This window comes from Podarcis pityusensis, assembly GCF_964106645.2.
Source record: "Podarcis pityusensis genome assembly, chromosome: 11".
NCBI classification, from domain to species: Eukaryota; Metazoa; Chordata; class Lepidosauria; order Squamata; family Lacertidae; genus Podarcis; species Podarcis pityusensis.
The window spans coordinates 11,101,425-11,126,734 of NC_138036.1; the positions used below are offsets into that span (position 1 = coordinate 11,101,425).

Genomic DNA, 25,310 nt, shown 5'->3' on the forward strand with positions numbered 1-25,310 from the left:
CTTCTTAAGGAAGCCGTCAGAAAAGCAAAAAGGTTTTTCTTTAAAAAATAAATGCAACCAATCATAATAATAATCCCAATTTTGCTGCACGGGCACAGAAAGCAGTGGCGTTGAAGCATATCATTATCTCATCAGGGAGCGAAGATGATGATAGGAAATGTCTACACACTCCTGCTGGTAAACTGCTGCTATTTCCAGGGCACTCGTCCATTGGATTAATAGCCAGCAGCACCGCCAAGGAGATGTCCGACCGGAATCGTCAGGAACAGCTGCCATTCTGTTGTGAGGGCACCTTTAGCAGAATGCCCCAGGATGCTGTCTGGTCCACCCATCTGCGCCGTCTGCTGGTAAAGGTTCTGAATGGACGGCCCTTTGCACAGTGCACATTGTGGGATTTATAATGGAGTGGAGGCCTCCAACTTAGTTGGCTTTAGAAGGGGGGTTAAGAAATCCACTCCATTTCATCGTGGGGAGGAGTTGCGGTGGACCGCGTGGCCACCCACTTTTCCCCAGGGGCGGGGGACGAAGTCCCGCGTTGCCCTGGGGATCTCGGCCGCGTCAGCACTCAGCCAGCCAATCATCTGGCTGGTGGGGGCGTGGCCGGGACCATTTAAACAGAGGCACGAGCTGAAGGGCTTCCTCCTGGCTCGCTTCTTCAATCTCCTGCCCTCCCTCCCCTTGTTTGCAGGTTTTCACCGGCCTTGCTATGGACCTCGGTTGGTTGCCGTTAAGGGGCCTGGTAGGAATTTTTCCACTTGGCAAAATTGGCGCGGGCCATTTGGTTTTTGCCTACCTCGTAACAATCGTCACAACTTGGTAAGGTTTTGTGGTTAGGCATTGTTTGACCTTTTGATGGGGGAAGGGAGGTGTGGCCATCACCTGCCCCTCCAAGCTTAAGGGTATTCTGCTAAAGGAATCCGGGCGTGTGGATCTTGTCCGAAGCCTGGGGTGGGGCTAGGGCCATGACACGACCCCGTCGGGAACACCTGGGGGAGCTCGAGTTGGTCTGCATCGATGGGGCTCCCCCTTCTGGTGGTATCCCTTACCGGACTCCCTGCACAATGGGCAGGAGTCAGATATAGTCGGGTCCATCCAATGCCTAAGCCAATTACCGCTCACATTCTATAATCAATAAAGTTGTGGCCTAAATTTGCCCAATAACATTAACCTAATATCTGTGTCCTGGTGTATTTTATGCTTCTACGAGGGGGTGGTTGCGGGGTCTAGACATGCAAATTCATGTAGGAAGAAGCCAACAGTGACTACTAGCCATGATGGAAGTGCACGGCCTCCATTGACAGGGACACTGTGCCTCCAAATACCAGTTTCTGGGGATTCGCGAGTGGGAAGAGTGCTGCTGCTCTCAAGTCCTGCTTGCAGTCTTCCCATGAACATCTGGTTGGCCACTGTGAGAACAGGATGCTGGACTAGACCAGAGACTCCCAAGTGTCCCTATTTCTTAGGGGCGGTCCCAAATCTACAGAAGCCATCCCAGTTGAATGTCCTGCTTTTCCTTAGGACATCCCTGTTTTCGTTGGAGAGGTGTTGGAGTTATCTGACCCCTGAGCCATCTGAAAGCAGCCCTGTACAGCCATACCTCTTGTTACGTCCGCTTCATGTTACGTTCTTTCAGGTTACGTTCTCCGGCGACCAGGAAGTACCGGAAAGGGTTACTTCCGGGTTTCGCCGCTCGTGCATGCGCAGAAGCACAAAATGACATCACGTGCATGCTCAGAAGCAGCGAATCGCAACCCACACATGCGCAGACGCGCTGCTGCGGGTTGTGCTCTTTTCATGTTGCGAACGGGCCTCCGGAATGGATCCCGTTCTCAACCAGAGGTACCACTGTACAGGGAAGTTTCTTTTAATGATTTATTATGTTTTTAGATATGTTGGAAGCTGCCCAGAGTGGCTAGGGCAACCCAGGCAGATGGGCCGTGTATACAAATAGTAACATTATTGTTGTTGTTATGATGGAATAGAACACCTCTGTTTTCATCGGAGAAATGTTGGAGGGTGTGCTAGACAGACCTTTGGCCTGATCCATCTTCTTATGCTCTGGTGTCTTCCATTGCACATTTATTGGGAAAGGTTGTGGTTCCCATTAAATTGGGGATGAGCAGAAGAAGAAGAAGAGTTTGGATTTGATATCCCGCCTTTCACTCCCCTTCAGGAGTCTCAAAGCGGATAACAATCTCCTTTCCCTTCCTCCCCCACAACAAACACTCTGTGAGGTGAGTGGGGCTGAGAGACTTCAAAGAAGTGTGACTAGCCCAAGGTCACCCAGCAGCTGCATGTGGAGGAGCGGAGACGCGAACCCAGTTCCCTAGATTGCATGACTACCGCTCTTAACCACTACACCACACTGGCTCTTGGTTTTAGGCCCCTGGTTGGTCACAGGCAGGGGTGATTTTGTGGGAATGTTCAGGGTGGCAGGAGAGGATATATTGTTTAATAATATTCTTCCTATCTTGCATTAGCAAGTTTCTTTACTTAGCAGAGTTTACATGCACAGCAGAAATCTGGTTGCAGGCTCATTAGAACCTCTTACTATTATGCAATTCAATCTCCCTCAGATTGAATTGTATGTTCCTGGTAAGACCCCCTTTTTAAATCCCTCCTAAAAGAATAAAGACACCACAGTCTTATTCATAAGCAATAAAAGGAAAGTTTACTCACGATCAGGCAGAGCACAGTGTGATCACTGAAGGCAGGCTTAAGGCTTAAAGTTACAAGCATATACAAACAGGTTTACCCCATATGTGCGTTGACCTAGTATCTGCAGTTAGCAGTCCGGGAAGTTCACAGGATGAAAGGAATATGGAAAAGAGAAGGCAGTGCCAGCATGCCTTGTCCGTTTACAAGATCTGGAAAGGTGACACCCACCCACTAGTCACATTCAAGGAAGGCCTCTCCAGGCCAGGAGGAACAAGAAGTTTGACTAGCTGGACCAAACATTCCCTTGCACGTCCACTCTAGCAAAACAAGGAATGTTGTACTTGACTGCTCTCAGTGGATTGCATCCCACAGATTGGTTGGTGGGGCATGTTCCAGTAGGTGTGGCCAGAGCTAGCCACTTCCACAAAAGCACACATTAACACACACAGTGTGGAGCGACTGACTTTTCTCCCCTTTGTGGCCAAGCCATTATGAGGTGAGTTTTCTTGAGGGTGGTTGTCAGGCTTCGGGGAATCAGATCCCTCCCACAGTGGCAGCCAAGAAGCAGAGAAACGATAAAAGTTCTTACCAAGCAATGTATTCAATAATTCACAGAGAGCGACGAAGGAATGCAGTCTTCCGTAAATAATGGCGTTGCTCCAAGTAAAGTCCCTACCCCCCTACGACTCCCCTATTTGATGTCACTCCTCTGTCGGTTAATCTGAGCTTTCTGCCTCTGAGCTCTCTGTTCTACTACTCTCAATGCACGCCTGGTCCTGGGAGAGGAATGCTTTCCAAGGACACTGAGTCTGTCAGCTATCTCCCCCTGGTGCTGCTTCTTCCTGCTGTTCCTTTCCCAATATTTCCCAGCTTCTGCCCTCTGCAGCCTCTGAACTATGCCCTTCTGCAAGCCACTGTTCTAAATCTATACTGTCCTCCTGTTCTAGGGAAGGTTCGGGAGAGGGGTGGTCCCCACCCTTCCTCCTCAGTCCAGCCCCTGACAGCAGTCCTGTCTGGTTGGTAGACCTGCAGTGAATGGGCCTGCTCAATGGGGGGGATGTCGTTCCCAGAGTGGCTGGTTTTTAGCACCTCCCCAGACAGTAGAGAATTATGTGTTGTTGTGCATAGTTTGCAGCTCACAGCCTGCTGTGTGGAGGAGGCCCCCAAGCCCACCCTGAGAAGAAATGATGCACCCTGGGAACAAGTATTCGTGACTATAGCCGTGCAGAATGGTACCACAACACCCACCAGAGAGTCACCAACAACTACCCTTCAGCCTTCCGCCACCCACTGAGTGTATGGGAGATGGCCGTGAGTAATGGGTGCAGGTAGGCAGAAATAATGAAATCATAGGACTGTTGGAAGGGACCCAAAGGGTTCCTCGGTGTATCTCTATGCACACAAGAGAAGGAATGAGAGCGAGTGGTTGTTACTGTACACTTGATGCCGTGGGCGGGCTGATTGGACCATGTGGTGCCATTTTACAGCAGCTCCGAGTACAACTCTTGCCATATGGAATGGGAGTTCCCAGCTCACAAGTCCTGCTTCTTTCCCTCCTACGGCCAGATGTCCTAAGCTAGCAGGAGGGCGCTCCATCTTTTGCCTCGTCTAATTTGAGGGAAGACGCGTCATCGGTAGCAGGCACTGTTCCCAGCGTTGGCTCAGCGATGGCTCAGATCCTCTTGTCTGTTTTCTGTTGAAAAGCGCAGAGTGAAAACAAGGGTGTTTAATTGAGACCCACAAGTAATGCTGTCATAGATCTATGGTGCTAAATGTTTAGGTTAGTAAACATTAGGATTTAATCAGAACTTGTATGTTATGAGGCGGTCTCAAATGTATATTAACATTAACGGGGTTTGAGGTGTTTAAGTAGCATTTATGTGTAAAGGTTGCGTATCAGACCTTGAGAATGTAATCAAGATCCATGTGTATTGGAATATGTGTGTGGACCTACTTCTGAGCATCACCTATTATTAATTAACTAATTAATTAATTAATATCTGGTCTGCAGATCTGATTAGGCTCACCAGGTCTCCCTATTTGGTCTGCAAAGTTGTTTTGACCAAGCCATGCCCACCAACTGTACGCCTGGTGCTAAATATGACGTCAGATGCGATGATGACCAGCTGATTGCTGGGACTTGTAAAGCACTGTGTACATGCAGTTGTCATTTGATTTCAAACTATGCAGGCAAAAACAGGTCACCTGACATCAGATGACTGACAGGTGGGTAGCCCTGCCTACTTGTCCAACCTGGCCTGGGGGAGGTGGGAGGTCCGCTTCTCTATCCCTGGCTTAGTGTTATGAATGAATCTTGTGCGGTGTTTTAACTATGGTTTGTTTACTGCCACCAAGCCCACAATCTGAATCCATGGTCTGCCGTTAGCTTGCAAAGCTTGGTTTGCTTTACCTACGGGACCGCCTCTCCTGGTATGCCCCGCGGAGGACCTTAAGGTCCACAAATGACAACATTTTGGAGGTCCCAAGTCGCAAGGTGGTTAGATTGGTCTCAACTAGGGCCAGGGCCTTTTCAGTACTGGCCCCAACTTGGTGGAACGCTCTGTCACAAGAGACTAGGGCCCTGCCGGACTTGACATCTTTCCGCAGGGCCTGCAAGACAGAGCTGTCCGCCTGGCCTTTGGTTTGGACTCAGTCTGACCCTTATGTTTCCCTCCCCTTATGGTTTTGATCTATGGGGTATTATTAAAATGAGGCTGCATTTTAAATTGTTTTCCTCCCTTATTATGTTTTTATTGTAATTTTACTGGTGTTAGCCACCCTGAACCCAGCTCCGGCCGGGGAGGGCGGGGTATAAATAAAAATTATTATTATTATTATTATTATTATTATTAACAACTGTACTTTGTGCAACCAACACACTCCCCCGCCTCAACCTGCTGGATTTTGAAACAACTTTGAAATGGCAATTGCTTGACCTGATATCATATAATCTACCTGCAAACAAATCAGAATGAATGCTCAAAAGTCTCTTGGAAGCAACAGGTGTTGGGTTGGGTGTTGAGGAAACATTCATGGGTGATAGAGTTAGCTGCCATGTTTTAGGTTCCCTCTCCTTAGTGTAGAGATCAAACTATACATCTGTGCATTGGTGGTTTTTTTAAAAAAAGTTTTTAATTTGATATTAAAAAATTTAAACATGCAACAAACAACAATTCGCAATCTAAAGAATGAGATTACTCTGAATCTCCTGACTTCCCCTCATCCCTTCCATGGCTCCCAATGAAAGTATTAACAACTGCATATCAATATTTATCCAAGTATTTTTCCTTCTGAATTATCCATAGTATCCGTTACTTTACAAGTGTGGTTAAAATCCTGCCAATGTTTTAACCTGCTTGCAGTGGTCTCTTATGTAAATTATAAACTTTCCCCATTCTTTTTAAAAGTGCTTGTCTTCTTGATTTCTGAGCTTCCCAGTTAGTTTTGCCATTTCGGCATAGTCTACCATCTTGATCTGCCATTCTTCTCTGGTCGGGGTTGGCTCTTCCTTCCATCTCTGGGCCAGTAGTATCTGTGCGGCCATCTGTGCATTGTTTAAACTCTTCTGTCACAATTACATTCTTAGTCTGATGTTCTTAGTCTTAACGCTTTATCTGCAAAACCTTGGAACTGAAAAGCTTTGGCTCAGGCTGAGGGTGCTGCTGCCATTTCCCCCCTTTTTTTAAACAGAAAAAGCAATATTAAACAGGCTTAATAACAGGCATTTCCCACCCTGCCTATTGTTTATATGTATAAGCTACAGGGAACAGCCACCTAATTAAGATAATTGTACTTTGGCAAGGAGATTCTTGATTTATGCTGGATACTCACTCCCCATGCTCATTACTGAAAACCATGTGGGTGCTTTCCTAGTTGAACAAAGCGAGCAGGGAGAGCAAGCCAGCTACCCCTCCCCAGGCATTGGGATGAATCTACAGAAAATGCATCCGCAGTATGAAAATTTGATGGTATGAAACTTCAATCCATCCTTGGGCTCCTCTGAACAACCTGTCCGTTGAGCATTCATCCTGATTTGCTTGCACAAAGCTTATGCAGTAGTTAGACCACAGGCCCCTCTATAAACATCCTCTCCCCCCCCTTTTTTTGGTATACGTTTTTATTTACCGTATTTTAATACAGACAGAACAAAGAAACATATTTACAAAGCTGCACTGTGGATCAATGTCAAATATAAAGCTTTTAACTTAAAAAGCAGGGAGAATGAAAAAAAGGCAATAGCACAAGATACAGATTAGGAAACACAGGTATCTCCAGTATCAAAGGATTACAATTCTGAGCTAATTTATTTAATCTGTTAGGTGGAACGGGAAAGAGACATCAGGAGCCCTGCGGTGTATGACATCTATTGAATCAACCAGGTGGAGGAGAATGTCCATGTGTCATTGGCAAGCGTAACAAAACTGTGCCACACTGAAGGAAATCTGTTTTTCTTGCTTTGACCTTTAACAATTCACAATTTATATGCTAATTTTTTTTCTAAGAAGGCTATCTCCCAAACTTTCAAATACCATGCTTGGAAGACAGCACCAGGAAGGTCTTTTCCCAGCAGACGTCCTTTTTATTGTGCCTTGATGTTGGTTTGTGCTTATAATGGTATTTGGGAAGTCACATGTGACCCCACTTTCCATACTGTTTGCGGCTGCAAATGTTCCAGAGCGGACATACTATTTCCTTTCCGATCAGTGCACATCCCATAACTTCCTAAAATCCTGCAACTTCTCATTTCACAATTGTTCCAGGGCTTGTTTGTTTAGTCCCAGTTTTGTTGTGGCTCCATACAGCAATGGTGCAAATAATATGCTCTCCCAAGTCCACATTCCCAGCATGTTCACAATCCTGGCTTTGTCATGTCCACAAAATGGAAGATGGCAGGATTCCTAAGGATGTGCTCTATGGGGAGCTGGCTTCAGGCACCAGGCCCATTGGCAAACCAACTCTGTGTTACAAAGATGTCTGCAAATGCGTCACAAAGGCTGGCAACATCAACCTTTCTCTTTCCCCACAATACAACAGTAGCGATGGGTGAATCTCTCTATTTCAGTTTCTCATTTGTCCCATCTAAAGTTCAGTTCTCCAAATTTCCACATTGCAGTGATACCTTGGTTGTTGAATGTAATCTGTTCCGGAAGACCATTTGGCTTCCAAAACGTTTGACAACTGAGGAGCAAAGGGTGGTCTCCGAAGTCAACAGAGAAAATTGAAAAACACGCACCATTCAACTTCTGAGGCGCGTTCAAAAACAGAAGCAATTACTTCCAGGTTTTCAGCATTCGAAAACCAAAACTTTTGGCTTCCAAGATGCTTGAAAACCGAGGTACCACTGTAGTTTGTGGTGGTTGTTTTTTAAAAAAGCCCTCAAGAAAATACATCAGCATTTTAGTGTGACTTTCTCCTACTACACAAATGTTGTTTGTGTGCAGTTTTCCCTAATACATACATTTTTTGCAAAGCAGTTCCTCCCTAATATAGTGCGTTATTGTTTCCATTAATATATGCACTTCAATGTATATATGCGTATGCATTTTTGTATATATTACTTGACTGGGGAACGGCGCAGCAAAATTCTGAGAAGTGCAAATGGCAAAATGGCTGTTTTGGGAAAATGTGAATTAGGCAGGTTCGCCTTTAAATGCAAACTGAATCCCATTTCCCCCCATCCTTACTTGACAACAAAACTAGGGCTTCGGTTTGTTCTCGTTTGCAAAGCCCAGACTGCAAGGATCAGACTTCTTGTGCCATAGCAATGTCTGGAATCTGGCAGAGTGATCAGAGACCAAATTACCTAGAGGAAGGTTACATAAATGTGCCGCAGCTGAATATTTTCATTTTACTGCATCACCTCAGTTCCTAGGATGGGACTACCCTGCGGGGCTGGATGCGGATCCTGGAAAAGTACAGACAGAGTGATGAGGAAGTTAGCAGTATTCTTGCCTCCTCCCTTCTAAGGGTGCTGGCTGGGTCATAAAGCAACTGTCACATTGCATTAGCCTGCGAACTGCTTCTCTCCACACATGCCAGCGAAGGCAACTGCAGCACCGTTTGTGAGCAGTGAGAGATCAGTGCCTTTTGTTCATCAGACAACACTCCCTCCCCACGAGACCCGCACGCTTGCTTCTTTCGCATGCAGAACGAGGTTCTCGTGCCCAGCAACCACCCGGTCCCTTGTGGGTTTGTGATCTTGTGCAAAGAGATTCTGGAACACGTGCAGCAACTGTGCATTGAATTACCCTAAATCCAGGCTGTTTCTGCGCCTACATTTCAGGAAGGTCTCCCTGCTGCTTGCATAGTGAGAGGCAGTGTGGCGTAATGGTCAGAGAATCAGACTAACGTTGGGGAGAACTGGGTTCAAATAGTCACTCAGGCAGGGGTGCCAACTTGAATAAAATACAGGGTGGGAGCAGGCAAGTCTCGACCTGCATAATCGATCACAAGATGTGGCCACAAACACCATTTGAATGGCAATACCCATCAGCTTGGGGGAGGGGCTCAAATATTTTATTGGGGAGGGGACGAAGGGACCTTGGCCCCGCAGGAGTTGGCTCTTATGCACTCAGGGCACTTCCAGACTGTCAACGTTTTCAGCTGGGATTCTATCACCTTCCAGCAAATTACAACTGATGGGATGGTTGTGCACAACAAACCCACTTTCCTGAAAGTTTTTTGCAACAAGGAAAGTGGCAGGAAAATATACCTGGGAAAATACGAGATAACACCTGCTTGGATGCAGCCTCATCTAACCTCCCCACAAACAAATCAGAATGAATGGTCATTAAATAGCCAGTCTCATCTGATCTCCCTGCAAACAGTCAGGATGCTCAATAAACAGGCCAGCTGATGTCCCAGGAGAAAAATGGATCTTCTATTGCATTATGTGTGTGACAAGAAGCATTCCTACCAAATCACATTACTGGTCTGCCCAGAGTACATACTGGGAGAGATGGAGCATGCAGCCCTGAAGGCAATGGTGACTTTTGGGCTTTGTATTCATTCCCCTCCTCCAATACTCATTGGTTGAGAGGTCCACTAATAGCCTCTTACTGACAACCCCAGAAGATCCTGTGTCAAGACCTAGGCAATAAGTCCCCCTTCCTTCCTTCCTTCCTTCCTTCCTTCCTTCCTTCCTTCCTTCCTTCCTTCCTTCCATGTGTTTTATTCTCAACAAAGGAGAGAAGCTCCATGGAAATGAATTAATTGTAGAGTCTGTCTGGAAAAGGACCATCTCTGATGGAGTCTTCATAATCATCAGCAGCATTAGCAATAAGACAAAAGCTGTAAACAAGCTGGCTGCAAAGGAGCTCAGCAAATTGGTCTCAATTACTTGCCTATCTTGGGGAGAGAAAAATTAAAGTGGCCTTTTAAGTGCAGAGAGACGTGTTGAATGGAAATCCATAGTTATAAATTAGAACAGCAGCACATGGTCGCAGAGAAAAAGCAAAGAGGTAATACGCTTTGTGTGTCCCTTGCATTGCTTAATAGAGCCTGTAGCAAATTGCATTCCATTCTACAGGTAAATGGTGTTTCTTTTTCTCCCCTTCCTATTTTTGCTCACAAGCACTGGAGCCAATTTGAGACTGTTGCTACTTTGTGGGTGGGATTCAGTAACGTAGTGACAAATTTAGGTTCCTCAGTTGAAGTGGCTTCGGCGCTCTTGCATATCAAACCCCAAGGACATTTTGCAATAAGTAAGGGGGTGAAAAAAGACACTAAAAGGTGAGGTATAACCATCCCTTGATGCAATGTCGTATAACCTTTGCTGATTGTTGTGGTGATCACACAGGGTCCCCGGATGTTTCACCATCTCTTGATCCCTGTGCCACCATTTTATTTCTTGCTGCCACCACCCAGGCCCTACCTGGTACAATACTGAGTCCAGTCAGGGTTAAATTGGAACATAAACTTTTGTTTATTTATTGCAGTTTAACAAGCGTGTGGTTTCATAAATAGTATCGGTCAATTACAATCGTGGGGTGCCTATCCAGACCTATAACTTTTGCTACCTGCTCTCACTCACTAAACCACCTCTCAGATATTTACTTGTCTTCCTAGCCCCTAACTGTTCCTGACTCAGCTTATTTCACTACAGTAACTCAACCTACCCACAGACTCTATCCCAATTCACTCCCACTCCAACCAACCACCCAACTCCCAACAAACTTCTTCCTTCGCCCCTCCCAGAGCTGGTTTTATAGCCCCTCTGACTCCACCCCCCGGGTCCTGATTGGGTAACCTGTTTAACTATTTCACCTCCAGCACTCTCATATATTAACGTCACAATTGTTAGCTTCAAAAATGATGCAATTAGTGATCTTAGTACTACCAGTGGCAGCACCAGAAAAAATGGGAGTGGGGTATAGAACTGGCAAAGTTGGAAGGGACCACAAGGATCATCTAGCCCTCTGCAATGCAGGAATCTTTCGCCCAAAGCGGAACTCGAACCCACAGCCCTGACATTAAGAGTCTCATGCTCTACCAACTAAGCTATGATATTCTTCCTCCTACCTCTCTTGTGTCATATTAGGTTTTGCAGCTGAGCTCTGGGAATGGCTGCTTTCACTTTGGGGTAGAGTTTCTAATCAGCAAAGAGCAGTACGAATTTCCCAGGGTCGCCATCCCACTGGTCCAGTGACTGAACCAGCCTGAGGCTCATTGTCTTACAGCCGGCTCTCTTGGGTTCCAGTTTTCCTGCATTTAGAGCTGTGTAAGTGTCCCTTTTAAGGACCTGCTATCTAGTACAAGCTGGGAGCTGGAGTGTACCTGCTCCTTTCATGAACGCATCGGTGCATGAAAGAGGATGCCTCCAGCCAGCTGTTGAGTTGGATTAAGTTATTCATCCCTAAGACGTCAGGCTGTTTAGCAATTAATAATGAAAAGGCATTGCGTGCATTAGAATAACTGCTATGGTTCTGCAAGGGAAAAGAAAGATGCAAGAAGTATTATCTTAGCAAATGCCCTACAGCTTTATGGAAGGGCAGGAAGAGAGAATCTTCCTGGAGCTCTCAAATCAATACCCACAGTAACAATGGCAGGTTGTGTTCTTTGAATGTTCAGAGTTGCTCACTTCTGAATTCTGCGGTTTAATACAGAGGAGATATTCTGAGCACCCATCTGGCCCAGTTTCGTTGAATATGTTTCAGTTATTGGGGCTTGTGGAGAAGGTATTTGGTCAAGGCCAGCTCTCCGTCTTTGCCTATTACGGCAACTAGCAGTGAAAGGGCAGTTGGCTGGTCCCAGGAAGCTGTAAATGTCTCCATAAAGAAGCAGTTCTTAGAGACCTGTACTCAAAAGATGTTGACAACTACAGCCTGGTGGCTAAAGGCTTCTCTAGATGTCCTCCATATTGTGCTTTCATGATGATTGGTTCTCATGATGCTATAGGGACATTCACACGTGATGACGCTTTCAATACTTGTTGCACCTGCAGAGGTTTTGGGCTGGTCCTACTGCTTCATTTCCAAACAGTGCATGTTCTATAAGTAGGCATGGTGGGCATAGGTGCCAACTCAATGAGGCCCTGGCTCCTTTGCTCCTCCAAAAAATATTTAGGTCCTAGAGCCAGTGTGCCAAGGGGACCTTGCCTGTGGAGCAAGGCTGAGAGCTTAAAAGCTCTCTTTGCGCTGGGTAACTCCAAGTGGATGAATGTTTGGCCTTGCTCCAGCAGGGCCTGCTCAGTGTGCCAGTTCTGGCCTCCCTCTTATCGTCTGCCTTATTGAAGGCAGGCTGGCTAGCTGCGAGGTGGCTCCAAGAGCAACGTGATTCTGACCAGACGCGAATTTTGTGTGTCCGTGTTACCCGTGGAACCGAACCCCCATGTAAGATGCTGGTGTGCTGTGCAACGTGCCTGTATTAGGTACCTTAGGCCAAAGCATCGTTTCCATGATGATTTATATACGTGTGGGTGTAAAAGACTATTTCTTTCTCTTGCAGGGTTACCTCTCGGAAGGGCTGGTGACAAAATGGTATCGATCTCCTCGCCTGCTGCTTTCACCAAACAACTACACCAAAGCAATTGACATGTGGGCAGCTGGTTGCATTCTAGCAGAGATGCTGACAGGAAAGATGCTTTTTGCTGGTAGGTCTTCAGTTCTTGCTGGTAGGTCTCAAATTTTCTTTCTTTCTTTCTTTCTTTCTTTCTTTCTTTCTTTCTTTCGTGAAAGAAGCTTGTTTAAATGCAATAGCTCAGCCGTGGACGTCCATTTAGGCTGAGCGTAAAATGCTGAGCGTTTCAGTTGGCTTTCAGATTACCAGGTATTTTGCAGGTATGATTCAGTTGTACACAGTCGTACCTTGGATGTCAAATGGAATCAATTCCGGAAGTCTGTTTGACTTCCAAAACATTCGCAAACCAAGGCGCGGCTTCCGATTGGCCCCAGAAACAATGCCGACAGCCGAAACAGATGTTTGGCTTCCAAAAAACGTTCGCAAACCAGAACACTTACTTCTGGGTTTGTGGCATTCGGGAGCCAAAACATCCGAGTACCAAGGCGTTCGACAACCAAGGTACGACTGTACTGGTGAATTTAGGTTGCGCAGTTGAATCCGGCAGTCTTGTGCAACAAACCACTTAAGAAACCAAAACACCCTGGGGTTTTTTGCAGATTAGGAATGTGATGGGAAAATATACTGGAAAGTGTGGGATAATGGTAAAGAGAATTGAAAGTGGGATTGCGAATAACTGCCTGGATAGCATCACAAGCACAAATCATCAGAAATGCACAATAGGAAGGATGCCTAGAGGGGTCCAAAATGCTTATAAAATAACCTGGCGAGAACAAGAAGTTTCCCCACCTGTTGAAAAGCTGTTGTCCGAGTCCATCGCCAGCAGCTGGAAACGGGGCCATCCATATTTGTTCAGAAATCGAGTGCACCCCCTGATGCTACTTAACAAATAAACATCCCTCCTTTTCGGTTGACCCAACAGCCTTTCTTTCATCTCTGCTTTCATGGTGGTTATTATTATCCTATCCTTGCCCATTATTTGTTTTGCAAGACTGCAGGATTTTGACACTCTGGGTAAGCTGGCCGCATGCAGCTTTCTCTAAATAAATAACAAGGTTCATTAATAATGGATTCGAACGCTTGGCCTTCCAAAATATTTCTGCTCTGAAGACCTGGTAGCGTTGGCTGTGCATAGACTAAGGCCTTGTCCACACTCCTGTTTGCCCTGCACCTCGGGGTTTTCCACTGGCCCTGTGCTTTCTAAGCATGGGTCTGAGAGGTTTTGCCTTTCCCTCACCACTCCCCCCCAACCCCCCCCCCCCACTTTTACAGAGATAGTTACATATCTTCCAAGTTCCCTGTTTTAAGAGGGATGGCCCCACTTTCTTTGAAGACTCCCTTTGTCCTGGGGCACTCAGGTTTTGAGTGACAGGTGGTATCTATTACATGTTCTAGGATTTTCTATTTATTTATTTAATCAGTTTTTCAATACAAACAACAACCAAAAAAACCATATACAACAAAAACCACAATAACACTAATAACACAATTTAACAATTCAGATTTGACTACTGATATACCTATAACTACACCTTTTTAACAATATTTCCCCACCTCTCCTCCCCCTACTTCCCACCACTGTCCGCCTTATCACTTTAGTATTCCTTCTAGATTTCTTCATATTTATCTATTCTTAATTTGCGTCGATATGCAATTCGTTCGTAGGTAACTAGTCTGTCCATATTGCCAATCCATGTGCTCAATGGGATCTTTTTGTCCTGGGGCACCCAGGTTTTGCGTGATAGGTGGGCTTTATTACATGTTCTGGGATGTGTCTTTTGAGTACAGGTTAGGTAATTATGACTTGAGAGTGTGGGAATGTTCAGGGAGGCAGGAGAGGATATATAGTTTATAATATCCTTCCTAACTTTCGTTAGCAAGTTCCTTTACTTAGCAGAGTTTACATTCCCCTTTTACATGCGCAGCAGATATCTGGCTGCAGGCTTGTGTAAGCCTCTCACTATTATACAATTCAATCTGTCTGAGATTGAATTGTACGTTCCTGGTAAGCTCACATGAATCCCTCTTAAAAGAATAAAGACGCCACAATCTTATTTAAAGTCAATAAAAGAAGTTTGCTTACATCAGGAAGAGCACAGTGTGATCCCTGAAGGCAGACTTAGTTACAAATAAGTACATGTGGATCTACCCCATATGGCTAGCAGAGCGTTCCTAGCTAAGAAGCTGGTCCAATGAGGAAGGAAGTGAAAAAGAGAGAGGTGTGCTGCGTGACTCGTCCTTTTGTTACCTGGACAGGTTAGGTCACGCCCACCTTCTATCACATGCAAAGGAAGGATGCGCCAGCCAGGAGGAACAGGAAGTTTCGACTGGCTGGACCAAACATTCCCTTGCATGTATTCTCTAGGAAAACAAGGAATGTTGTGTTTGGACTGCTCTCAGTGGATTACATCCCACAGAGAGAAGAAATAACGTCCTTTTTAATTTCAGTCTTCTTTCATGTAATCTCACCTGACACATTGATCTCATTTTCAAAAGGCACCACTGAGTGGTGTAAACCACTCATGAGAGACAACAAAACCAATAGCTGAGTGCTGAATCCAACGTTAGTAATATTCAGAGCAGACTCATTGAAATGAATGGATATGACTAGCTTATTTCCATTAATTTCAGTGGATCTACTCTGGGTAAAACTATGTTGTATACAACATAGGAAAAGAGGAAAAGAAAACAGAGAGATAAATAAAAAAATAACGTTTGTAAAAAAAACACAACAAAAAAACCTAGAAGCTTTTCTCTTGGGAATTATAGGGATGAACTACCTAAATTGTATAGAAATTTACTTGTGTATTTCACTTGCTCCAAAATGGAAAGAAGTCCCAGCAAAGGAAGAATGGATACAAAAACTTATGGAATATGCAGAAAAAGCAAAACTTACCAGAAGAATAAGAAATCGAGATAACAAACTTTTTATAAAAGAATGGAAATGGTTTATTGAATATTTACAGATAAATTGTAAACAGATAAAAATACTGGCAGGATTATTGTAATAACCTGCAGCTACATAAGAGTGTGTGTGTATATATATATATATATATATATATATATATAAGATAAATGAGTAAGTTAATTTGGATATGCAGAAAATATTAAAAATAAATTTAAGGAACCACAGAAAGAGAGGGAAGGAAGTCAAGTTTTAAAATGTTTGTAAAATCAATGAAATGTATATATCTGAAGAGTATAACTATTTTTTTAAAAAAAACACAACCATAAATAAAAATTCCTGCAGCGTGATTAACAATAGGCTTCCTGAATAAGGAGACTTTTTATCTGATGGTGGAAGCTAAAATGAGCAGGTGCTGAGTAGAATCCTAGAACTGTAGAATGAAAGGGAGCCTCAGCGATCATCTAGTCCAGCCCCCTGCAATGCAGGAATTGTAGCTAAACAGCTGAGGTCCGTGAGTGGTCAGGGCAGCCCAGAATGCCCTGCCCAGGCTCCTGGCCTGAAGGTTGATTGTATGGTCACATAGTTCTCCAGGCAAATATTCCCTGTACCTAGAAAAGTAGCTTGCCATGCTAGTCTAGACTCTGTCTCTGACACCTAATTTTGTATGTGCAGGGATTTTGTGGAGGAGCATTCAATCTTGTGAGCCAACACTTTTGACGTGCCTTAAGTGGTGCAGTCCAAACGCACTGCTGGGAACAGCGAGTGCAAAACTCGGGTGATGTTGATGGCTTCTGGAGTGGTAGATCAGAGTTGCCACTGGTCTGCCGCTTCATAATTTGGCTAAAACTGTTGCAGAGAGAGTTGTTTTGAGCTAAGGGATAAAAGAAGAAGAAGAAGGTACTGCTAAATCTATTCTGGGTGGGTTTTGGTTTGTTTGGGGCCCGGGGAGAGGGAGACAGCATGTCCACACATTCTTCAGCACCCCTCCTTGCAACCCCCAGCTAGGACATGTACAATTAGAGCTGTTGTTTTAAAATAAATAGACAAGTGCTTTCCAGTCGTGCTGAGGATGTGCTTCTCCACCCAATTAAGCTATGGGAAGCAGGGGAAGAAATGGAAAATGAGTCAACTGATTCTGTGATCACAACATCGGTTCCCTCCTGTGAAAGAGCGAGGGGGGGTTGGGGAATGCAGGACATAGCAAGGCGATGCGTTGACCTGTGTATCAAAATACTGACCTGACCAGACTCCAGAATGTTAGTGCAAATCTGCAGAATATTCTTATGCAAGAACTGATTTGCTCCCAGCAGTTTCTTCAGACGATAAATAATGGTGAACACGCACAAGTGTGGCCGCGCCATAAATGTGTCCAAAGTTCTCCAGACTTACTAGTGTCTGAAGATATATGTAAATAGTAGACACGTTTCTCTTCTAAAGGGCACACCAAAATTAGGTACATGCTATGAGCATTCCCACCAGGGATGCGGGTGGCGCTGTGGTCTGAACCACTGAGCCTAGGGCTTGCCAATCACAAGGTCAGCGGTTTGAATCCTCATGATGGGTTGAGCTTCCGTTGCCCAGTCCCAGCTCCTGCCAACCTAGCAGTTTGAAAGCACGTCAAAGTGCAAGTAGATAAATAGGTACCGCTCCGGCGGGAAGGTAAACGGTGTTTCTGTGCACTGCTCTGGTTCACCAGAAGTGGCTTAGTCATGCTGGCCACATGACCCGGAAAAACTGTCTGCGCACAAATGTCAGCTCCCTCGGCCAGTAAAGCGAGATGAGCACTGCAACCCCAGAGTCGTCCACGACTGGACTTAACTGTCAGGGGTCCTTTACCTTTTATGAGTATTCCCACCTTTATAGCACCTTGCCTTCTGTGGCTGGTGTGGGCATATGCGTACCTTTCAAATGAACAGTACAAGGGGGTTTCTAGATGACCTGTTTAGAAGCCACTCATTCTGACTCATTTGCACCAAGTTTGCAGAAGATTATACAACATCACGTCAAAAAATTATTACCCTAATCTTCCTAGTGTATTTCCCAGTCACTTTCTTTAGAGCAGAAAGTCTGATTGTTTTTGGAAGCAAGTTTCTTGCATGTCAAATCCATTTTGGTTGGGCAACCCAAATTTGCTGGCGTGCAGCTGAAATTCCACCGGCAAATTAGCCTTGATGTGACCCAAGAGGCTATTGTCATGGTGTTCAGTGGCAGAGTGTGTACTTTGCATGCAGACAACCACAGATTTAACCCCCAATATCTCCAGTAAAGGTTCTCTAGGAGGAAAGTTAGGACAGTATCTATAATGGCTTTCAAACACATGCATAGGTACCATAATTTTCACACATGACTTTACCACGTGTACCGCTCCCTCACCTGATATATTGGAGTCAGACCTATTGGGTGATCATGCTCAGCATTTTCTACACCTATGGGTAGTGGCTCTCTGGGATTTCAGGCAAGGGGCTCTCCCAGCCCTATGTGGAGATTTCAGGAACCTGGGACCTCCTACCTTGAGATCTACTACCAGTCTGTCTTGTCCATACTGCGCTAGATGGATCAGGTATTGTCCCCAGCAAAAGATGGCATCATTTATTCAGAAATTCAGTATATCAGCACATACATGGGTCCCTAACACTGTACTTACATTTACCAGGGATAGCTATTGCTCCTTATTCCATATGCATAATTGCTGCTGTGTATATAAAGGGTCTTAATAAAGCTGGTCCATTTTAGCCTGTCCTCATGAAATCATAGAGCTTGAAGAGACTAGGAGACTATCAAACCCAACCCCTTCTTCATGCTCCATTCCCCTCATCTTCAATTAACTCACATAATCCACTTTTTTAAGAGGGCGACCTCATTCGCTAGCATGCGAGAGCGGTGAGCCACTTTCAAGAGATGAGACCCCAACCTAATTCCTGCAAGGCTGTTGGAAGTAGGCAATTTCAGCTGCTAAAATAATCATGAACGCAGATCTGGAGTTTGTTAATTATTTAGGCAACGTTAATGAGACTCCAACAATAAAAAAAAACAACCCTCTGTTGTGGTAGTTATGCTCTCAGTCTGACCTGGACATCTCTGGCTAATGGTCCTCAGAAATAAATGCACAAAATGATCTAATGAAATGCACCCTGTGTTAACTTATTTTGTTTTTGCTGTAAACCTCGTTGCTTTACTTTTTGTCCTTCAGCTATTACTCTTATTAAGTTGCACTGATAGCCAATTCTGAACATTTGGTGGTCGTGGTGGGGGAGAGAACATGCATAGATGGTCCTCTTCGCAGCAGGTGATTGTGGACTTCACAGTGTCCACACGATGTCACCTTCATCAAAATGCCATTCTATGTGATTTCCCCATCTAATCTGGATTTATCATTTCTTCAGTAAATCAATCAAACAAACAAACAAGCCTGGGCAACATTAAATCCAGATAAAAGGAGTGGGAATGGAATGGCATTTTTATGAGGATGATGTTGTGTGGATGATGTGGAAAACTTGCAGGCATAAGCAGCACCAAATCCACAACAAGTTGCTTTGTGGAAGCACCCAAAGGACCCTCCCCCCATTAGTTATCTCCCTTGTTACAGAAATTACCGGGGGGGGGCACATCTTTAAAGTTAAATATTACAAATATTATGCCTGAATGTATCCTTTCAACTTGACAGCTCAGGGAAATTACCTAGCTTTAAAAATAATATAAAATCATCTCCTTTCCCAGTTTCCTCCATTCCAAAGCTATTTTCCCCTTGAAAAAGGACTCCAGGAAGTTCCCAGAGGTGACAATTGCTGGACTCATTTTTAGCCAAAGGAAGCCAAATCTCATCGCCTGACTCGCCTCAGGCTCCAGACATGCAAAGGAACTTCCATTGTACTTTTGGGTGGTGGGTACTTAAGACATATTTGTCTATGCTAATATTATACCTGAGTCTTGCCCTGCCATGTCTGCTTATGCTAATCTTGTACCAAGGACTTGTCTGGACATGTTTGCCAAGGTTAACCCCTCCCTTTTTGTCACATGTCAGTGATGTAGCAATGATGCTGTACGAACTGTATTCTGGAATATGGTGGGAAAGTTTTAAAAGTCTTTGTCACCCCATCCTCAGGGTTCAAATTTGCTCTTTGAACCTATTGCGCAATAAACTTTGGTCTACAGCTATTTGCTCCAGTTGGCTGGACTCCTTCCTTTATTCCGCAGGGACCCACGGGCTCTGCCCGATGAGCTGGGTGACTGAGCAGCCTCGCACCTAGATTTTTTCCATAACACCCTTAACAAAGCCTCTCTTCTGAACCACCAGTGGTGACTGGTGCCCATTGCATCTTGTAGGGCAGATGGAAGGGAAACCAACAATAGGCAGAGCCACAACTGTCCTGCTAAGAGGTGCAAGGCACAGAAAGAAGTTATTCATTGAATTGTTATGGATGTTGCACAGGCAATCGGTGGACTGTGCTTAGATCTCTTGGCTGTTTATTGTGGCACAAAAAACTGTTGTCTTCTCCCACCTAGTGGCAAAAAAGAACCATGAGCTTATTGTCCTTGTCTCTGAGAGTTCTTATAGAGCATTCATCCACATTTATTTCCATTAAGTTTGTGGGGAGGTTATATGATGCCTGCTGTTTACTGAGCCTTCATCCAATTTGCGCGTAGGTTTTAAGACACAGCATCAATAGATGAAAGTGATGGACTATATGGAACTGGCTGAGATGACCGGCAGAATTCGAGATCAGGAAGAAGGGTTGATGGAAGAAGACTGGAGAAAATTTAAAATATATCTTCAGAAACACTGTAATATAAAATAATGTTAGAAAAAGGTTGGAAAAGAATATTAGGCCGTATTGGCAGACATGGTACAATGGAATAAGTAAATATGAAGCGTAAAATGAGGATAGAGGAGAATTAAATACTTTCGAATGTTAAAATAAGTAAAAGAAAAGAAGGTTAGAAGGATTTGCTGGAGATACGATTTAAACTAGAATACAAAGCAGGGAGGTGAGAGGAAGTCTTGGAAATAAGTAAAAGGGAAAAAGGTTGTAAAGGTCTAATTTGATTTTTGTTATTTTTTACTGTGATTCTTTGTTTTTTCTTATTTCTTTTTTATTGTCTGTTTTTTGTAAGATGCGTGTGGTTTGTTTTTTCTATATTTTTTTGTAACTTTAAAACTGGAATAAATATTTTTTTTTTTAAAAAAAATAGATTGTTATGTCACACATAACATAGTATGTGTATAGTATATTTTTCTGCCGCTTTCCTTACCTCAAAAGAACAAAAGGAGCAACAACAATTTTGGGAGGCGTGAGTTTTTTGTGAAAGAGCACCAAACCCACTTTAATCATGCAACTGAACTCTGCTGGTATAGACCTGAATCTTGAGGGCATAGCTACACTCCAAGTTTTGTATTATTTTTTAAAAAATAATTTTTATTAACAGACCAATCAAATCAAATCAGATCACATAAATTCCGAATTACAGAGCCTAATTTTAAATTTTTGTTGGGGGTACCCATATTTCAAGTTCCGAAAGGGATCCAATCCTCTTGTTGCTGCTGCTTTAAAAGTCCACAAATCTGTCCAAATAATGTTCACAATTCTGTCCAATCCTTTCTTGCTGTTTTCCACATCTCTTCTAGTTGTTTTCATATATTTTTCCTTTCTCTTTGTCTTTGTGGCCTCTGATAGTCTCCATAAGCGGGTTGAAACAAATTTGTATTCCTGTGTGGATTTTTCCGTTTGTCCAAGGGTCATATTTCAGACAGCTACCGTATTTCATCGCTTCCATAAAGAAAAACATTCTTGCTATCTACTCTTAACTTTTCACAGGTCTGTCCTCTCTTTCTCAGTCCTCGAGGAGGTTCTACCAGGAATCCAATATGAAAACAAAGCTTCCTCCTCCCGATCATGAATCTTTAGACAGAACCTGTCAAAATGGCAACTCCCTTTTTGTTGCTGCGCCATCAAAAGCCCTTGTTCTTTTTCTCGATCTCACAAGCCAAACTTCCACACAGTTTTTAATCATCCTGCTTAGGTTGGTTATGCGACGGTTCTTTTTGGGGAGGGGTTATTGATTAATCACATAGAAGAAAAGAAAAAAAGTCCCCCCCCATCCAGTCCCGCTCCGGCATACTGAACCTGGTGTATTTTCTTCATGTTGTATTCCATTAAATCATTTCACAGAGGTTACTTCAGTTAGCAGTCTTCACTCCCATTCTTCACTTGAAATATGTGCATTTGCTTCTTTTCCAATTATATATTTCGAGCTGATGCAAACCAGTGCGCGATCAGAGACAGCATCCGGGAGAGCCGGACCCACCCGAGGGCTTTGTGCCTAGTGCCCTCACCCCCTTCTTTCGAATCTGGGGGTGAATTATGGACACAGCAGGCAAGGCAGCGTTCCCCATTCCCTTGGGGCAACGAAGGGAGGCTGCATACTCCCATATCAGCCTCTTAATTACCTCGTGTGCGTCGGAGAGATGTTATTGTCGCCCATATTCCAATGCGCCCCCTGGTGGCCCCCCACTCCAAGTTTTGTATTGAATTAATCTCCTTCTGACTCCTGCTTCCAAGGAAGCTGAATGCTGGAGAATTTCAAAACAGATTTTTTTAAAAACACATATTCACGCAACACATAGTTAAATTGTGGAACTCACTCTGAAAGGAGACAGCAATGGCCACCAACTTGGATGGCTCTAAAAGAGGATAAGAAAGTCATGGGGGAGATGGCTATTGATGGCTACTAACCATGATGGCTAGACTTTGCCTCCACAGCTGGAAGCAGTAATGCTTCTGAATATCAGTTGCTGAAGACCATAAGAGGGGAAGGGGCCATGTGCTCGGGTCCAGCTTATGGGTTTCCCACTGGCATCTGGTTGGCCACCATGAGAACAGTATGTTGGACTAGATGGGCCGTTAGCGTCATCCAGCAGGTTCATCTTAAGCTCTTATAGCATACCTGAAGGAGCATCTCCACCTCCACTGTTCAGCCCGGACACTGAGGTCCAGCTCCGAGGGCCTTCTGGTGGTTCCCTTACTGCGAGAAGTGAAGCTACAGGGAACCAGGCAGAGGGCCTTCTCAGGAACGCCCTCCCATCAGATGTCAAGGAAATAAGCAACTATCTGACTTTCAGAAGACATCTGAAGGCAGCCCTGTTTAGGGAAGTTTTTAATGTCTGATGTTTTATTGTATTTTTAATATTTTGTTGGATGTTGCCCAGAGCGGCTGGGAAATCCCAGCCAGATGGGGAGGGTATAAGTAATAAATTAATCATCATCATCTTCATCATCATCTTATGTGCTGGCCTGGTTGGTAAACGTGCTGGCTAAGCAGACACCTGCAGTCAGCTGGACTGAAACCTCTGCTCATCAGTTGGTTCCCTGTGGAAAATGAGCTCTAGTGAAGCAGATCCATCCACCCACCCACCCAGTTCGACTTTGAGAGGTGGGCAGGACTGCCCTCTTCTCAGTCACCAGACACCATCATGGAGTCAGATGATTGACAGGTGGGTGACTTTGTCCACCTATCAAAGTTGGCCCATGAGGAGGGGGCGCTAAAGATCTGACATGCCAGCTCCCCAAAATTCTGTACTTCTCCTGTGGTACTAATTCTGTTCAGCATTGCATCCTACCCAGCCCCATGTGTTTTGAAGTGATATGAATACGTCATGTTTGCTCTGTGGTGGCTCATTAGCACATGCCAAAGCTATCAAGTGGTGGAATGCACACGTGAGCAAGGCCAAAGGCGCCAGAGATCACAATGTCACCCTTCTGAGCAACGTTCTTTTTGTTCATTTAGGAAGCCACGAGCTGGAGCAGATGCAGCTCATTTTGGAGACCATCCCTGTTTTCCACGAAGAGGACAAGGAGGAACTGCTCAAAGTGATGCCGACATTCGTCAACAGCACCTGGGAAGTGAAGAAGCCGTTGCGGAAGCTCCTTCCTGAAGTGAACAGCAAAGGTAGAGACTCGGTTCCACATCTGCTCAGATCCAAGGGTGGGCTCCTTTGCTGGAAAGCATTTGGTTCCTAGTGGGGCTGTCCCAGAAAAAATGGGGCATCCTGTTTTCTCCTGTGAGAGAGCACGGCGGCCATTTTGGGCACTGTGCTCTTGTGTGATTTCAGACTGAGCTCTTGCCCTGAAGAAAGTATATTTTCTTGTACAGCATCCCAAAATGTGTTTTTTTGGGTGTCGTACTGGAAAAAAAAAAGAGGGATGCGGGTGGCACTGTGGGTTAAACCACAGAGCCTAGGACTTGCCGATCAGAAGGTCGGCGGTTTGAATCCCCGAGACGGGGTGAGCTCCCATTGCTCTGTCCCTGCTCCTGCCAACCTAGCAGTTCGAAAGCACATTAAAGTGCAAGTAGATAAATAGGTACCGCTCCGGCGGGAAGGTAAACGGCATTTCTGTGTCTCTGGTTTCGCCAGAAGCGGCTTAGTCATGCTGACCACATGACCTGGAAGCTGTATGCCGGCTCCCTTGGCCAATAAAGCGAGATGAGCGCCGCAACCCTAGAGTCGGCCACGACTGGACCTAATGGTCAGGGGTCCCTTTACCTTACTGGAAAAAAGTGCTTGGGGGGGTGCCCTCTCATGCGGGTCATGTGACTCGTGTGGGACTGCAGCCCTGGAAGATGGCATCCTGTTTTTTTGTGGCAAAAGCCTTGGAGGATATGCTTTCTCGAAATTCCAAATGTGCCCACTGGCTCAAAAAAAGAAAGAGAAAAAAAGGCAACCTCTGGGTTAGAGACGTTAGGGCTTACTTCTGAGTCAACATGTATAGGATTTCTTTCTCTCATGCTTGTTAGATCTGACTTTCTTCGACTGTGACTCCTGTCCTTTCTAAAAATAAGTAACATCCCCAAGACTCACCGTCCTTCCAAAGCTTGCGCAACACTCCCATTAAATATAATTAAGAGCTTTACATCTGAATCAAGGACAATTACATTCAATAATTAAATAGAAATGGAGCTTAAAGGTGAAGTCTTTGTCTGATTTCAGAGTGACTGTTCTTATCATGCATATAAGTGTTCCCAGGTGACTCTGTCTTGGGGACTAAGAACTGCTGACCTGATTGTATTAACTTGCCCCTCACAGCCATCGATTTTCTGGAGAAGATTCTGACATTCAATCCCATGGACCGGCTGACCGCAGAGATGGGTTTGCAACACCCTTATATGAGTCCCTATTACTGTCCTGAAGACGAGCCCGTTTCTCAGCACCCGTTCCGGATTGAAGACGAGATTGACGACATTTTGCTGATGGAAGCGAACCAAAGCCAGATGTCCAACTGGGACAGGTACATTAATTCACATGTTATTCACGTGTTCTGCTGCTGAGCTGCTTCTTTTGCTCCTTTGAGACCAGTTTCCGAGAGTCTCAAGCTGCAATCCTGTACTGAGCTTCCTTGGAGAGTAGGGTTGCTGGAGAATTTTGATGGAAATGGTAGTAGAACCATTAGCTGGTGAAGTTTGGGATAGCAGTGGCGATTTGCCCTTGCAAGGATAGTAAGCCTGTTTGGATGACCGGTTCTTGGAAACCGATGGAAACTGAAGGGTTCCTGACTGCTCTGGAGGATCTTCTAATGGAAAAAGTTGGTGGTTCTGCTGAAGATGGAGTTGGTAGAACCACTTCTGAGTGTCTTCTCTGTCTTTGTGGAACCCTGATAGCTTCTCAGTATTCTGGAGAGATTCAGGCTATGAAGCAAGCTGGACAAAGACTAGTACACAAATGATGCAAGTTTCA

At 44.8% G+C, this 25,310-nt stretch overlaps 1 protein-coding gene across 4 annotated transcripts in view; it reads left to right on the top strand.

The window, feature by feature from the left end:
* Window positions 1–25,310, top strand: part of MAPK4 (mitogen-activated protein kinase 4) — an 87,319-nt gene that overhangs the window by 54,663 nt on the left and 7,346 nt on the right. For 3 of the 4 annotated variants that reach the window (XM_080973507.1, XM_080973505.1, XM_080973506.1), the window contains exons 3-5: window positions 12,604–12,769; window positions 23,366–23,527; window positions 24,663–24,864. In XM_080973507.1, the coding sequence (XP_080829633.1) occupies window positions 12,604–12,769; window positions 23,366–23,527; window positions 24,663–24,864 (530 nt within the window). The remainder of the gene's footprint in view (window positions 1–12,603; window positions 12,770–23,365; window positions 23,528–24,662; window positions 24,865–25,310) is intronic. The other variant, XM_080973508.1, reaches the window with a different exon arrangement.